Source organism: Centropristis striata, chromosome 7 (genome assembly GCF_030273125.1).
Source record: "Centropristis striata isolate RG_2023a ecotype Rhode Island chromosome 7, C.striata_1.0, whole genome shotgun sequence".
Taxonomy (NCBI): Eukaryota; Metazoa; Chordata; class Actinopteri; order Perciformes; family Serranidae; genus Centropristis; species Centropristis striata.
The window spans coordinates 25769204-25786637 of NC_081523.1; the positions used below are offsets into that span (position 1 = coordinate 25769204).

The window sequence follows — 17434 nt, forward strand, 5'->3', positions numbered from 1 at the left end:
AGGAAACAAGTGGCGGGGTTAGGGCTGGGCAATATGGTGAAAATCAAAAATCACAATATTTCTTCTTCGCAAATATCTCAATGTCATATTGCGACTTGTAGAGTGGGTAAAAGTACAATGGCCTTTCAAACATGACATGAAATGCATGCATTATATTTTAATCACCCGCAGTCTTTTTAAGTGCTTTCACTTTCACACACAAGCATACATTAAATACATTACTTGGTAAGTGCATTTAGCCTCCTTAACAAGCATTAATGTAAGGTTATAACAACTTGTAGAAAGCTCTTGGTTGCAAGGCAACTAATGACACCTTGCGAGAGTCACAGGAATAGTGCTAGTGCTGTTAGCTTAAGGTAGCGATTTCACCGGACAACTCGACAGCTGAATGTGGAAGTGAGATGGAAAAGCCAACATAGAAAAAATGCTTGAAAACTAGGCTTACTTTACCAATCAAATACAAATACAACAAGTTAATGGTTGAAGATACTGAAGAATAAGAAAAGGGTGTGAGGTTGAACAATTTCATATATGCCAAACATTCAGTCTTCAAATCTTGTGAAAAGTTGCAAAGGTGGAACACAGACATCTGTGTGGTATCATGTAATTGTTGAGTATAGTAATTATACAAGTGGCTGTCATCATGTGTCCTGACCCTGTGCGGCCCTCGATGATATGCTAGCTGCTTAACTATGTGCAGCTAGAAGAGTCAATTAAGGTACAATTACAATGTAACAATTTATTTTAGCATACGCTGGTAAGTAGTGAACATTTTACACTTTACTATGATTTGAGAGCCTTTAAGACAACATTTGCCATTTTAAGATATCCAACATCTAAGAAGATATCTAGTCTCATATCACATTATTGTTATAATATCAATATCATGCCCAGCCATAACACTGGTTAATGGATAATGAAAACAATCCTTAGTTGCAGCATTACATCACACATCTAATTCCATCCCAGTAAAGTAAAAGATGACATTCTGCTGGCACAAGACAGCTTTTTCTCATCACCATGTATAATTCATGTGCAACAGTGTAGGAGGAAGACCAGAAGTGACCAGTCAAGTGAAGGGGAGGCCAAGTTTTTTTTTTTTTTTTAAATCTGTCTGCAAACTTTCTAAAAATGTAAATGCCTCCTGATGAAGAAAGCACCTTACACTGAAGGAAGAGCAAACAACCAGCAGTTCCCCCGGAAATGCCCATGCAGTTGTCCTCAGGGCACCATGTTCCGAGATGAACGGAGAGACCGCATTGCTGCTCCGAGACTGAACACCCACCCCATCCTCTTCCAACACCCCCAGCCCCCTCCTCTCGGCCTCCCTCCCTCCTCATGGAAACACGCACAACCACGCCCCCAGAGGCACGCGCACAAGCGCAGGCTCAGACACACCTCCTCCTTCCTTCCCTCTACACACAAACGCAAACACACACACACACACACACATACACAGAAAGCCATAAGCGAGCGTGAGAGCATCGCTGGGTGAAGTAGACAACATGTAAAGGCAGCATGAAGGACGAGTGCTCGGCTCCGGGAGGCTCACAGCAGGTGCGCGAGGGGTGAAGCAGCTCCTCGCGGAGAAACAGGCTGCCGTTTCACCATGTCCACCGCATCCCTTCAACTCACTGGCGAGACGGTAAGGCCCCCCTCATTCACTCGCGAAATCTTTCATTTCCAAAAACTTAGCCGAACTATTCTCCCCCTTTCCCAGGCGGACTCTGTCCTGGTTTGAACCCGCTGCCTCTTTATTTTTTCCACAAATTATGTCATTTCGGGCTCAAAGGCATTAGGTCAGCCACAAAGGATGGAGGGCCGTCCGTGCCGCAGCACCAAAATAAAAAGGGGTGTCGAAGTGCGTTAGAGCAAGTATTTGGTAACGCTTCAAGGCTGAATGCGCCTCGGTATGGCCCCATGGGGAGGTTTCAGTCGAAGATGCATCACATTTGTTATTGTCTGGAAAACCTCGCAAAATGGCAGTCGAAGTTCTTTTTAGTTTTAGTTGCAAACTGCTAAGCAAATTAAAATGAAACAATTTAATATTAACCGCATGTAGAACCATAACCTTACACAACAATAAAATAGCACAGGAGAATACAGCCGTTGCCCCTACGAATAAGCTGTTATAACAAAATTATTGGTGCATCCTTTCATAATGTCAATATAAAGTGTGTCACAGATGGATTTCCCCCACACTGGCAATATTAAAGCAATTCATATTGACAGTGAGTCCATTTTTTTTCAGAGTGAAATTGTGCCCTGGATGTGCAACTCCAGGAGTGTTTCATGGTTTCTTTGCTGTGTGCTGTAGTCATGGAGACAGTATGTGGCATGTGGTTTTATACTTGTGCAGAAAGTGTAGTCGCACTATTACAGAACAGCCTCAGACCATGAGGATGAGTAGAGGAAAGAATGCATTCATTTAGTTAGGCAAAGCTTCTTGTGCTGTCCTCTAATTTTAAAAACAAACATGCTATTTTGTCTTCAGTCTTAGATCATTAACACTCTACTACAGAAAAAGCCTAATATTTCCACAGGGAGCTAAAAGCGTGTCGATGGTGGTCAGAAGTGATGTCAGTAGTGACCTATTGTAGCACTACATAATTAATTCTGACATTTTAATAATCTCTTGTGGCATTAATAAAGCATTCCTATTGGGACTACAACAGCTTCACAAAGCTATTTTCACAGTATCCCTGCAAAATCTCCTTTAACAACGTCATTTAATACATGTTGATGGAGAGCTATTGTTCATATTCACTGATGTATTAAAGCTTGGTAGCTGCTTGAGACAGATAGATTGTGGTGGTGAACTACTCACTGACTGTTCACCCTTCATATCCTGCACCTTATTAGGCCTATTTTTATGCTGTGTAATGAAATTAAGCCTCATCAAGGCCCTTGCCATCTCGCTGACACCTCACCTCATTCATTTAAAGCTTGAAGAATAGAAAGATTAGAAGTAAGATGGAACTTTTTTTCCTATTTAGTCGCATATAGTTTGAACTTCAGTACCCATCCCATTATAATTTACATATTGTTCCCTGATGGGGTATTAATAATTAATTTATTCCTGCTATATTGGCACAACTCACACAAAATTAGTCCCTGAAAGTATTCATTTTATAATGACATTCAGCCATCAATTAGACATTTGTCCTAATGGTGACAGAACAGCTTTTAATAGTACAGTATGTAACCTGTATTTTTAAGAGCAGCAGACTTTTGAGAAAATATTTTTTATAGGATTTGAAAAGATTTGCTCTTAAAATATGGTGCAGTTATACAATTGGATGTAGCAAGTGAAATTGAGACCTTGAATTTACTACAGCTACTTTATGTTTCAAACCCATGTACATCCATTCATGCAAATCTAAAAACGGTCTTTTTAAATGACATTAATAATCCCTGTATGCAACTGTAGCTGATGTGTTTATTTTAGCAACACACACAGGCATCTTCTAAACAAAAAATTCAAAGCAGTTAATAACAGTGCTTGTTTGTCTGTCGCGGTTGGTCATGTGTGAAAGGACGTGATATTTAGGTGTGTTGTGGAGACATGATAGGGAGATGGTTGGTCAGTTCTCTCTCATCACGATGAACAGATGGTAACTCAGGGTTAGCTTGTGGGTGGATGCCAACAAGGAAGCCCATGTGTGTATGACACATAAATCCATTGTTGAAACAGTATCGTTTTGTCCATGAAAATATTCTTAGACTTAAAAAAAAATGGACTGGATGTTTTTCAAGCAGAAATTGACAGCAGTTGTCTATACATTATTCATATATATATATATATATATATATATATATATATATATATATGATGTAAATAATTAAAATGTCATAAATCAAAAATGCTTTGCACTGCATTTGAAATTAGACATTTGACAAACAAGGAGCCACTTACAGAAATGCAAACTTACTTTTTTATTGTAACTTGTTTTTATTATTATAAGTTACAGGGTTTAATCATGAACCAAGACGTGCTGCAGTCATGCAATAAAATTCCTTTCATTATGTCTTTTTTTTCCCCATCAGAAATGGTGATCATGTTTCTAACAAGTTTTTAAGTAAATCTCTGTCATATGTGTGTTTTTTTGCAACTAGCACATGTGCAAAATGGATTCGGAGCCGTAATGACGACACGTTTCAGCTAACGCTAGTGCAATAAAGATGCACCCCAAAAACGAGAAAATAATTGGCAATAGTTGTTCTACAATGCCTGTACACAATTTGATACAAATATTACATTTTCATTCCCATAAGATTATAAGATAAATGTCAGAGTACAGAGGAGTAGATCCAGATTGCATACATTTCCACAAGGTACCAGAAGTACAAAGTACATGAATGTCCTCACAATAAGAAAAAAAAAGAATTCGAAGAAAGAGGGTACTATGCAATATATCATACATCATGATACATTGCAATGTTCGATGAGGTGGATACTACTAACGGAATAGATATAAAATAAATGAGAAGCTCCATCTGTTAAATTAATACACAGTTATCCTTACAGGTGTCTGTATCATTTTGCCTGGATGTTGTTGTAGCAAGTTACTTACAGCTAAATGCTTTTGAATATAAACAATTGATTTGCTGAAATGTGTTTAGCTATTTGGTTCACAGACTAATCAAACATAAACTGATCCTACTATTGCTGTAAACAAGTGACTGCCTTCGTTTTTATAGGAATATTTTCTTTAAATCTCTACATTTAAAGTCCATTAAGGTGTATTTGTTTTCTTCTCTCTTTTTCTTTCCACAGACTGTGTTGATCTTGAATCACACTGGATGGAAAGCAGTGAAGTTCCTTTAAGATGACACGAACGCATCCCCCTGATATACTGGCATCGACTCTATATCGGGACTTTACTCTAAATCCCATCACTGATCACCCCATTTCTCTAAACTCCTCCCGGCAATGTGACTTGAAAATGATCGACAAACCAGAAATCATCAACAAAAGACACTGCCGTAGCTTTGACTTTATTGAGTCACTGGATGACCCGCAGTCCCTTTCTTCCTCAATGGAGTATCCTTACAAGAGGGCTGAGCACCAGACATTAAACAAAGATCTAATGTGGAATGGACTAGATCAAACGGGGCATCTTCGCTTTTCGTCTCCTGATCTGTTCAACACCAGGCAGTTCCAGCAGCACACCAACCAGGACAAAACCAGCCATCTTACATGGTCAGACTCTAAAAAGAGAACAAGATCTAGAAGCGCTCCAAGAATTAAGTCCACCCTCACTCCTGTGCCCATCTCAGTGTCTCCTCCAGGAGCCAGGAAGGGGAGGGATGCGCCTCCGGCTGCGTCAGATAGCTTGAGGACTTCTGAAACACATAGAGAAACCTACTCCTCTAACAGGCCTTTTTTGAATGAGGTGCATCCTATCAAACTGCAGCCTCAGCCTCCCCTCTATGTCTCAGACTGTTTTGAAGAGGATAAACCAGAAAAACCAGCCATAACCCCTCATGTCAGGTGCCGTGTGGACATCAAACCAGATGCTGCTGTACTGCAGCACACAGCTAGGCAGGTTCCGCATGTACGGACTGAGCATCTTTGGCAGAGATACTCACAGGCCAGTAGCAGTAGAGGTTTGTATGTACCTCGACAGATTGTCTCCTCACCAACGCCCACTCCAAGCGAATGCTACAGTGGAGATTTTAGACAAGGATACCACTATACCACCAGCATGTCTCCCATCTCATATCTAGACATGCACAGAATGCCATCACCAACAGCACCATATCTGAGTCAAGAACAAAGAGCTTACTCAAATCCTAACATACCAACCAAGTTTTTCTATACAGAGGACCCTGTTCGGTATCCAGTCCATCCCTACTCAAGAGCTTACTTTCAGGATGACAGGTCCAGTCTAACCAGCCATGGTAGTACGATGACTAGTCAGTATGATCCAAGGACTCGATGGGTGCATACCCTTCCTGTCAGGTCGTATTATACGGACAACCTTTCTAACAGAGAGCCAGCACACTCTGTGTACAGTAGGCCTTACTCCACCAGTGAGGCAGGGTCGTACTTTTCTCAAACTCCACTGTCTAGATCTTACTACGGAGAGGACAACCGGTTCAACCCATACCATATGAGTAACCCAAGGTTGTTTTATTCCAAACCATGCTCTCCTGAGGAGCAGTATTTTGCATCAAGGCCATACCATACAGAGGGTCGTCGACGCCCTCGGATGTCGCAGGCTTTTTCAGATGACTGGTATCGCTCGAGTATATCTGGTTACTCTAACCAGTCCTCTCAGCACACACCACCAAGAGTAAGGCAAGACTTCAGCATGCCCCCATGGTTTACTAACAGCTGTGGGGAGACAAGTAGACTTGGAGCAGAGGTCAGAAACCACTCTAAGTCTTGGGACAATATTCTGTATCCACGGCATGACAGAGAGCAATCAGTGCCTCGTGGACGAAGCTATGAGAACCTGTTTCAACAAGCAAAGCAAGCAGCATCCTCTGATGTTACATCTCAACCAGTTATACTTAACCTGTCAAGTTCACCAAGGCGCTATGCTGCCCTTTCACTTTCAGAGAGCTCGCTGGAGAGAGGCTCAAGTAATCCATGGCGAAATACCAAGAGTGGGCAGTGGTTTGTAACTCCTGAGATCACAATAACAGATAATGACATATGTGCCGGCAACAGCAAGCGACGCGATGTGCACTCTGTCAGCTGGGACACACTGGACGGCGAAAAGACACCATCTCCAAGGGTAATGCATCACAAACAGCCACAAATTACACCGGACATAACCAAAGAGAGGAAGCATAACAACTTCTCCCTCCAACAGAGTCTAGAACAACTGGATGAACTCTTGGCTGATTTGGTTGTTGATTACAAACCACCAACTAGTAGAAAGTCAAGTGAAAACCTTTTAGACCAGCTGAAACAGCTAATTACAGAAGATGATGACATAGACAGAGGATCTTCTGGGCTCGAAAACTTAGGATGTCTGAATACACAGCTCCCATCCTCGAAATCTAGCCCTGACACAATCAAAGACCCTGATAGTGGGTGTGATGCTCTACAAAGGAGTGCAGAAGAATGTTCTCCAGACCACAGCACAGATGAAGACGACACAATGGTGTGCGCTAACAAGAAGTGCAACCGGCTTGAGAGTATGTTCAACGCCTGCTTGTACTTTAAATCATGTCACAGTTGCTACACCTTTTACTGCTCAAGAAACTGTCGCAGGGATGACTGGGAGATCCATAAAGAGACCTGTCTGTACGGCCGTGTTAACAGTGTGTGTCGACACACTCTTAAGTTCTGCAGAGAAAATTCAGAGATCCACAAAGCTTTCTCTCGTGTTGCTAAAGCTGGCTACCTCTCCAGGGGGAGAGGCATTCTCTTTCTGGGTTTTGCTAATCCGGAGACAGCTGACAACTTCCTCCAAGTTGGGCTCGAGAGCCTCCTCATGTCTCCCACATACCTATCTCTTAGAGAGCTGGATGGCTTCAAGGACAACCTAGGTGAATACTGCAAGGAACTGCAGCTGGCAGGTAACGAGTATGACCCCAATGAATGTTTCCTTCTGAATGTATCTGTAGCTGTTGGTGAACTAGTGCCTAACAGACCTTCACCAAGGGTCCAAGCGCCAACAGTTCGAAAATATGCAAAGGTGTCCTTAGCCTCCTCAAGCCCTGACAAAAAGGTACTCAGGAAAGATGGTGAAATGGAAACCCTCATCCTCACTCCGCCTCCAGGCACACCGGACATTGACAAGGAGGGGGAGGAGGGAAGGAAAGCCAGAGAGGTGTGCTTTGTCAATATCCAGCGTGAGCTCAGGACCAGGGGAGTCTTCCTACGTCACGAGTACCCCAAAATCTATAATCAGCTGTGTGAGTTTGTGGAGAGCAACAAAAGGTTCACTCCAACTACTATTTACCCGATAGATAAGAGAACAGGGAAACAGTTTATGTGCATGATCATGGCTGCGTCCGAGCCAAGAACACTGGACTGGGTGGGTACACCTCATCTCTTGGATGATATTATATAGTACAGCACTAAATAGTCATGATAATGATGTCAGCTACATGAAATGTACATGCTGTAAATACATGGTGTGGTTTAGCAAACTGAGCATTGATATGGACACATGTATATAGTATATGTGACAAATCTCTCTCTCTCTGTCTCTCTCTCTCTCTCTCTCTCTTATTTCTCTCTCTCACTACACACACACACAAAGATACACACATGCAGTATATACCAGCCCGGTCTTATTTCCAACTTGTCAAATTTGACATAACAGTATACAGACGCTTTGTCACTAACTTTGCCATCTGATACCAACGCACAGGGCACCCTTTAGTATCTGTATGAGACACACATGGCCTTCCATTAACTTCAATGCCAACCTATCTGTGGCAATGTTAGACGTATAGAGTAATGGATAGGTCTGTTTAGGGTCCTGGACAACCAGGAGACAGGTCTTTGTGTCACATGTGAAACCAAGAGTCAATGTTGTTATTTGGAGCCAACCTGCATAACTGGTTAAATATACAGTGGCATACAGTGGTTAAATGCAAAAGGTGTTGTTTTTAAGCCCAACCCTGTTCTTTTACCCAAACCTTAGTCAAGTGGTTTTATTCCCTAAAGTTAACAATTTCCTGTAAACACAGAAGTTTATTTTAAAAAGCTAGTATGCATGTTACTAGCAGAAACTGACACAACATCCCTGACACGTCCAAAACCGATGCAAAAGGGTCCCTTGTGCATTATCTGTCTGACAAGTTGATATGAGAATGTGTTGTATATACACAGACTTTAAAAGGTTGCCCTATGTTGTTTTTGGCTTGTTTTGATCCTGTTGCACTCAGAAGAGTTAATAGCCTGCATGTAGACTAGGCACAAGTTATCCAGGTGTTTAAGATGTGAACATGTATGATCTGTGCAGTTTCAGCAGACAATGTATGAAGCACACAATATTTATGAAGAACACATCTCATTGCCACCACATGATAGTAGGCACAGCCAGTGCTCATATCGTCATCCATTATTGATTTCTCCAACAAATGTTATATCAGAAATTTATATATACCTTGTCACAGTGGTTGTAATATTACAACTGTTTATTAGTACTTAAGTATTATTTCCTAAGTATACTGTAGTTGTGTGGGTACTTTTTATTATTGCCATATTACTTATTGTTTGATAGACAAAAAGAACAATCAAACCACCTATTTGTTTCCCACTTCATTAAAAATTTTAGTTGGAACTTATTTCATCTTGTGATAAGACTTGATGTCATTCTTGTATAAATTGCTTTGTTTGAAAGTGGCCTTCAGTCGAAAAAAAAATGCATTTGACACAAAGCAATGTATAGATTTAGCTATTTCTAAAGGCTTGACAGCTCTTGACTTAGGTTGTTTAAAGTACCATTGTAAATGAATAATTATTTTGCTCAAAGCATGTTATTTATATTCAGGTATTTTATTATTGATATTTGCTTATAATTAAATTTATTATGTTAATGAGATACCATTTGATGCTTAGAAATGTAAGAGGTATATTATATATATTGAATATTAGTAAATTTGAACATCATGACCTTGAGACCTTATTGTAACTAATACCACAGTATGTTCTTAAACAATATGCAATAAAAGAGCAACCTTAAAATCTATATTGTAATTCCTATATTAAAATCCTATTTTATTATTAATATTGAATAATCCCCTGGAGCCAAGAGCTGCAAAGACTTTGTTTGCACTAAAACATAAATTATAAAATAAGAATGTTCCTAACACAGCTGCAGCACTGAACCCAGATGTGATGACATGCCTGCTTCCATTGCCATTGTTGACTAATCTAAGGTTGCTCTTTTACTTGAGACATATATATATATATATATATATATATATATATATATATATATATATATATATATATATATATATATATATATATATATATATAACTTTGTGCAAGACCTTCCTCAACTTTCTATTTTGTGATGTTTATAACCCATATATAAATATATAATAAATGGAATTTAACAAGTTACCTTTTGTTTTGCATTTCTCTTCCAGAGTACTCCTTATTAGGCTTTTGCAAGGTTCAATAAAATGTTTCCATCAATAGGATTAATACATATTGATCAACATTTCTGAAGACATCAGCCAACTCTCACTGTTACTCTTTTCATTTCATATGCGGCAGGCATGCAGAAGTATTTGCACAATAAAAATAGGACAAAAAGGTAGAAATGTATCACGTACATAAATTAGTAAATATTTATTTAGCTTTGTATTTGTACAAAACACAAAATGCCAATAGATTGAAATCTCAATATATATATATATATATATATATATATATATATATATATATATATATATATATATGTATGTATACATAAATGTGTGTATGTATATATATGTATATATATATACATACATATATATATACACACACACACACACACACACACACACATATATATATATATATATATATACACACACACATATATATATACACACACACATATATATATACACATTCATATAACTAGTCTCTTTAATCCAAAATTCCCTCTCTGTTATTATCCCTTGGACTATATCCACTTGAATTAATAAACTGTCTCATGAAACACTATAGTAGCTTCAGATTAACATTGATGTATATAGTGCTTCAGCAAATGTATAAATAATATTAATGCATTTGAATTAAATTGAATTTGAACTATATTAACTTATACATTCTTTCAGCATTAAAACAAGAGTTTATGACATGAAAACATTTAAATATATTGTTAGGGAAACTACATATGATGTCATCTTTTACAGTAAATACAGATTAAGACATGGGAACTGATTTGAGCTTTAAATTGGCTGATGCTTGGATGTTGTTTCTTTCAGGGGTTGAATGTGTTGTAACATGTCTGATTCATGTGACTGCAACACATTGTTTACTCAAGGATTTACTCAAGGTAAGTGTCTTTTCTCTATGTTATGAGACCACCACCTAGTGGGAAAATGCATGTATTACTTTTCAAACCTGTTCCAGCATCACTGTACATGCGATCATGTCCATAATTTGTTGAATTGGAACACATTATAGTTTATTAATTGCTTTATATTTGTAATTTATTACATAATAGTGACTCATTATATGTCTTTATTAAGTTACATATCAACATAATAATATTGTGTCTAACTGCATTCTGCTGCACTAAAAACAAAAAAGTGTGATGATGTTTTGCGTGTGTTATTGTACCGCACTGTAGTACTACAGTGCTGTCAGGGGGTGAAGTTCAAGTAAAGGTCATGCTTTAGTGACCTTTACATCTAAATATTTAGAAACTGTATCTTCGTCTAAAAAAAGGTTTCCAACCTATTCAGCTATATGTTGACAGTGTGTGGTTTTTACTACCTAATGCATACATTTAATTTGAGTTACTTTGTCAGAGTTGCATTGCATAGGTTCACAGATGTTCAATTCTGTTTTAAAACAAGGTTCCCATATACATGAATGTTAATCTAAACTTTAAAGCTAATGTCATGCAGGCTTGAGTAGACTGATTTTATTAATTCAAGTGGATATAAAGCTACAGTCTGTTTAATATATAATGTCTTTTAATGTGTTTCCCTGTAGAGCTGTGGTGGAGGGATAGCAACACAAAGATAATCATTTGGGACAAAAAAGACTAAAATGTAACTTTGATGGATAGCCACTTGATTATTTTCTAATTTAGTCTGATTATCATTAGAATCTGTTTTTACATGAAGATAAGGATTGGCTTGTCCCCCATCACTTATCTATTGATCCCACATCATTTGGGAAAATGAAAAGAACAAAATTCTTACAGGGAAAGGAATTGATACAGATGTTACATATGATATACCTCTTCATTCATTTAATAGCGCTTATACGTTAAAGATGACTCACTCTTTTTTTTAACCAAGGTAACGAAGATGTGAGATACAGGTATGGAAATCATTAACAATATTATCAAGAGTCTTTGGTCTTATTATTAGTAATTTATTTATTAATCACCTAACTGACTTTGTTGTGTGTTTTTGCCCAGATGCAGATGGCCCACAGGAGGGAAGACATTGTTGAAGACAGAGACTCAACATTCCTGCAGTACATCCAGAGTTTCCATGACGACGATAAAGGAATGCTCACACTTGAACAGATCTGAATGACTGAAGAGAGGAGAAGATGAAGAGCATAGAGTTTCAGTCAACAACGTAAGTAAGCTCTTGATTTAAACTACAGGAAGTAGCTATAGTGACAACATTTGGGATAAGGTACAGTTAAGATGACATGCATACTGAGTGTTGGTTATGATATTATATAAAAATATTAATGACTTGTTTTCAATGTCAGGAGAGGACTCCTGTGTCTCCCGGGGCAAGCCAAACATCCCAGGAAGCTGCAACACCACAGCAGTCCACCAGTGGAATGTCCAGATGTTTTTGACTGGGGTGGGCCTAGTGGGGCACTGACTTATGTAGAGGTGGCATGATGTATTTTTTGGTGCACATACGCAGGGCCATGCAGAGACGGGTAAAATGTAACTTTCCAAAAATGTCAGATGACTACTTGTAGTGCTTGTTAGTGTCTATAATTATTTTTATTGTAAAATCCTATCTCCAATTCAACCAACATAATTGATTATGATACTAAAGTAAAACATCATTGACAGACTTGACTTTTTGGATGACGTTGTGGTGTAAAACCTTTAGCAGTGTGTTTCCTGCCGTCAGCCAGTTTGTTTTTGATGATGATAGGCCAAGTAAAACCTGTGACAAAGTCAAATATATTTAGAATTAAAATATAGAACTAGATATTCTCCTCATTTTACCTCTTAGATGTTAGATTTGGAGCCAACATTTACAATTCTTCACTGAGAGTAAAATAACATAATTTTAATAAATCAGATTTGATATTTGTGTGTTGATCCAGTGAGTCAAAGTGATAAATAAGGATCAGGTCATTAAGGTGAGGCTGTAAAGGGAGTAAAAAATTCCAATATCTATATATCACAAATATAGAATATGTACATGTGAGATTTCTGTTGAACTGTGATACATGCCGCACCCTCTCTCCTTGGGTTAGGGCCTTTGCGAGGCCCAACAAAAATATCATAAAATTTACTTTTTAAAAAAGAAAATAAAACATAATTCAATGCAACAAAATGACTTGTAAGATATAGGATCAAGACAGATAGACCTTTGTGTATTTACAGTATTTGGATTTAAAAATCGCACTAAGTAAGGGCTTCTCTAAAAATCACCCTTGTGATGGACATCGCTTATTCACGGGAGAGTTTGGAATGCATAACACCAGCTCACAACACTGGCTAGTGCTGCAGGTTCCTAGATCTAACACAGATCTAGGAAAGACTGCTTTTAAATTCCATGCAACAAACATATGTTATGAATTTAAATATGAATATGATTAAAAGTGAAGCTTGTTACTCTGGTCCTATTCAGAAACCAGAAATCTAACTTGGTTTTTAACTTCGATTTAGTATGGTATTTTATTACTTTTTATTAATTTGACTTATACATTGTACATTTTAAATTGTTCATTTTATCTGTTATTAATACACTTTATACCCAGATCTCTCTTGAAAATTAGATCTCAGTGGGACTCACCTGATTATATAATGGTTATAGTTACAATATAATAACACAACACTGCTATATCACTATGAAATATGAAATTACAATCTGTTTTTAATATATCAACAGATATGAAAATTTAGTCAAGAAATTAGATATCATCCAGTAGTATAGGACCCAAAACAGATTGGTGACTGATGTGTAGTTTTCATTTAAACTGCTGTTTAAAATTTCTACCAAACCATCATGTTACAGAAATAACTTGGTGCTGGCATAGACTGTATAACATCGTCACCCTGTTAAAATAATCGCCTAACTCATTTTTTCAAGTTTTGCAGGAAACAAAAAACTTCACCAAAAGTGTAACATATGACATTTATTGATAATTTCACTCAAAAAGGTATCAAGTATCATGAGCATTAATGTTACTTCAAAGTGTCATTAATGTTCATGACACATCCCAAAATAAAGTGTTACCATATATTGCTTAAGTCACAAAGGCATGTTCAAAAAATTGCCTAAGTCACATTTTATTTTGACTTAGGTGTAATAAATCCGCTTAAGTCACACACTTGACATAGGCCATTATCTTAAAGGGGTAAAATCACTTGATCTGATGAACTGAGGATGGAGGCGATGTTACCATAGGTGGCCGGCGTCATGAGGAGATGATTTAGGCAAAAAAAAAACAATTTTGACAAAAAATGACATAGGCGATTATTTTAACAGTGTGACGACATGAATGTAGGCCTGTTTTCTGTCAGTGGGAAAGCTTCCTTTAACAAAGCTTTGCGCATGCGTGTTGCGCAGGTCTCCTCGTGATGACAGCAAATGACAGCACTGTTCGCTCCTGCAGAAGCCAGTGAGAGACGCTAACCGCCAACAAACAATTCCTCTGATTCGACAAATCTTACGATCGGCTGTGTTTAGAGAAATAGTGAACTACCAGTACACGCGAATTACGTTTGGTAAGTTTCTGAATTTACGTTAGCATGTTTTTTGCTGATCACATTTGGTCAACCAGGAGCTTGCAGCCTAAAGCTAAGCTAACGTGGCTAACTAGCTTATGGTTAGCTTACCTTGCTTGACTAGCAAACGTTAGCCGAGTTTACCTTGGTTAACGATAGCAGGGTTAGCCACCTCACCAGTTTTCTGCCTGTGCTCCTTCTCAAATCAGTGCAAACACAAGCCCGTCTTGACTGGTACCAGTGTAGCTAACATCTGTGTATCTTGGGTTGTGTCAGGTCCCTTCATAGCGTTTAGCTGACCTAACGTTTGTTAACTTACGTGGTTTATTTGATATTTTTCTCAGCTCGTCTGATGGTAATCAAAACCATGGTATCCTAGCAAGCGGCAACACACATTAACTTAACCCAACCCAACCCATCTCGATTTCTTCGCTAAATCTCGGTTGGCTAGCACACCATTAAACCAAGGACACTATACACTTGCAACTTAACGTTAGCTCATGAAAAATGTTCAGCTTTTTCTGTCAAATGTATCCACACCCACCCATTGAGCCTGTGAAGGGAATGTCTAGCTAAAGTTTTAGCCTGACAACAATATAAGGGTCAGTGACAAATAAGGGTTGGCAAGATATCAAATGGTTTAACCACAAAAGAATGATAAATATTAAATACTTTATCCACCTACACTGTATTTAAGTGTACTCAGACATATAATAACTTCATTTTAAAAAACATCAAATGGCATTTTTTTTAGTATTGCTAGATTTACACATTTCGTCAATATTGATCAGAACATAATATAAAAAACATTTTTTTCTAAAGTTTTGACAAATTATGTAAAATTTGTTGTATACCATAATGTTGCAATGTGCACGTGGATTGTATTTTTTTCTCATTTTAGTTCACATTTATTTTCCTGTATATAATCAGATTTTTACTGGAAAAAAGTTACTGGTTACACCAACTGACACTGGGTTGGATCACATCATTGACCCATAAACCACTCAGACTGTATTTGTAGCGTTAAGGCTTGTAGGGTGGTGGAATATAACAGCGTACTGCCATTTAACGTCATTAATGTTTAAACACTGGATATTACCATGAACTCTTTGTAGCCTAGAGGCACTTACCTCTCTAGTAATTCATCATAGACAAATATAAGTGTTTTTGTTAAGTCAAAATACAAAACATTTGCTGGTTTACCCATTGCCAAATGCAAGGTTTTATTACTTGTCTTTGTTTTGTATCATACATTTGTATATTTTGTGTTTTTGCTGTTTGCCAGACAAGATATGTTAATACAAGACCTGAAGGCTCAGTGAACTTGTGAATTAAAGCATAATGGTACATCATGGAAATGAATAATGAATTACAACCTAATACATTTTTATCCCCCTCTTTGAAAATAACTGGTATCATAACATACTGATTCTGACATAATAGTAAATGATGCCTTTACAGCTTCAGAAGTTTCAGTTTCAGTGACTCACTTTTTTGTATGATTAAGACTTAATCGGCTTCAACTGTGGCTCAGTCAACAGGACTGTCTTCTTCTGTGGTAATGACTAGAGAATGTCTAGAAATGAGGTCAGTCTACATGGTCTGAGAGTGGAATGACTTTTAAGTCCAAGTGTGACCAAGGGATCACACGCTTGTTGCTTTATAACTGGATTTATAATAATTCTTAAGCTCATTCAGGAGTGGGTTCATCTTTACTCGTCGGGAGGCATTTCAGTTGATGCAGATGACTGTAAAATTTTCTTCATACAGCACAATACCACCTTTTGTCTCCTTTCCTCTAGTGGTGTTTACCTGATGCTAGCTGTGTTTGTGTTACAGGTACTGCTGTAATAGTTCCTGTCGTGATATATAGCTAAACTATATGACATTTCTTAAAATCTACAGGCACTGAAGGAGATGACTGCAGTTTGGTTTAAGTTAAGAGGATGTAAAACTGCAGTTGGTGGCCTGAGTGGATCTGTATATGTGCTTGTGCTTTTTGCTTCACTCTGCCATCCTGGGGGAAATTGGATTACATTACAGTTGCTCCCATTTGAGAAGAGAACAGAAAAAGGAAATTAGAATATTAAAGCATGCATGTTAGTCTATGATATGTAACAAGGAAACACACGGAGAAAAAATAAACAATTTGAATTAGACATATGTAAGAATCTGTATACTACAATACATAACTTTTAATATTTGATTAAAATGCAAGAATAGTATAAATAAGAACATACTTATATTGCACAGTTGAGTTATTGCATTCAGTTATTGTACTGTTAAGTCAGTATTGCACAGATAATATAATTGGTATACATTAATGATGGGGATATAGCTGCTGACAGAGGTGAAATGAGTCGAAGGACCACTCTGTTGACTCAGAGTGTCTGACACTTTGATGGAAGGAGTTGAAAAGTTTGATGGCCACAGGCAGTCGTGACTTCCTGTGGCGCTCTGTGAAGCATCTCAGTAAAATTAGTCCTGCAATGAACTCTTAATCTTACTCTTGCGCTTGACCAGCACGTCATGGACTGGGTCGGAGACATTGTCTTATATGACACATTATTTGGACACTGGCCTCCTCTCTGACACCGCAACCAGAGAGTCTAGCCTTGGCCTTATGTCATCACCCTGTGGCCTTGTGGATCAGTTTGTTGAGTCTGTTGGCATTCTCTACCCTCAGCCTGCTTGCTGGCCACCACAACCTCATGAAACATCCTCAATGTTGGCCAGCAGATGTTGAGGGACCTCAGCCTCTTCAGAAAATAGAGATTGCTCTGGCCCTTCTAGTAGAGGGCTTCAGTGTTCTTAGTCCTATCCTGTTTATTGTCGGTGTAAACTCCTCATGC

The 17434-nt window shown here is 38.1% G+C and overlaps 2 protein-coding genes across 8 annotated transcripts in view; both read left to right on the forward strand.

The window, feature by feature from the left end:
- The first annotated feature begins 1456 nt into the window (after positions 1-1456).
- Positions 1457-9884, forward strand: unm_hu7912 (un-named hu7912). The gene is made up of 2 exons (XM_059337740.1): positions 1457-1645; positions 4778-9884. Exon 2 carries the CDS (start codon positions 4830-4832, stop codon positions 8031-8033), a length of 3204 nt encoding a protein of 1067 aa, XP_059193723.1. The 5' UTR covers positions 1457-1645; positions 4778-4829; the 3' UTR covers positions 8034-9884.
- Positions 9885-14436: 4552 nt separating this feature from the next.
- The window catches only part of gapvd1 (GTPase activating protein and VPS9 domains 1), a 34136-nt gene continuing 31138 nt past the window's right edge, over positions 14437-17434 (forward strand). For all 7 annotated transcript variants that reach the window (XM_059336716.1, XM_059336720.1, XM_059336718.1 and 4 more), the window contains exon 1: positions 14437-14582. The gene's annotated coding sequence lies outside the window, so the exon portion shown is untranslated. The remainder of the gene's footprint in view (positions 14583-17434) is intronic.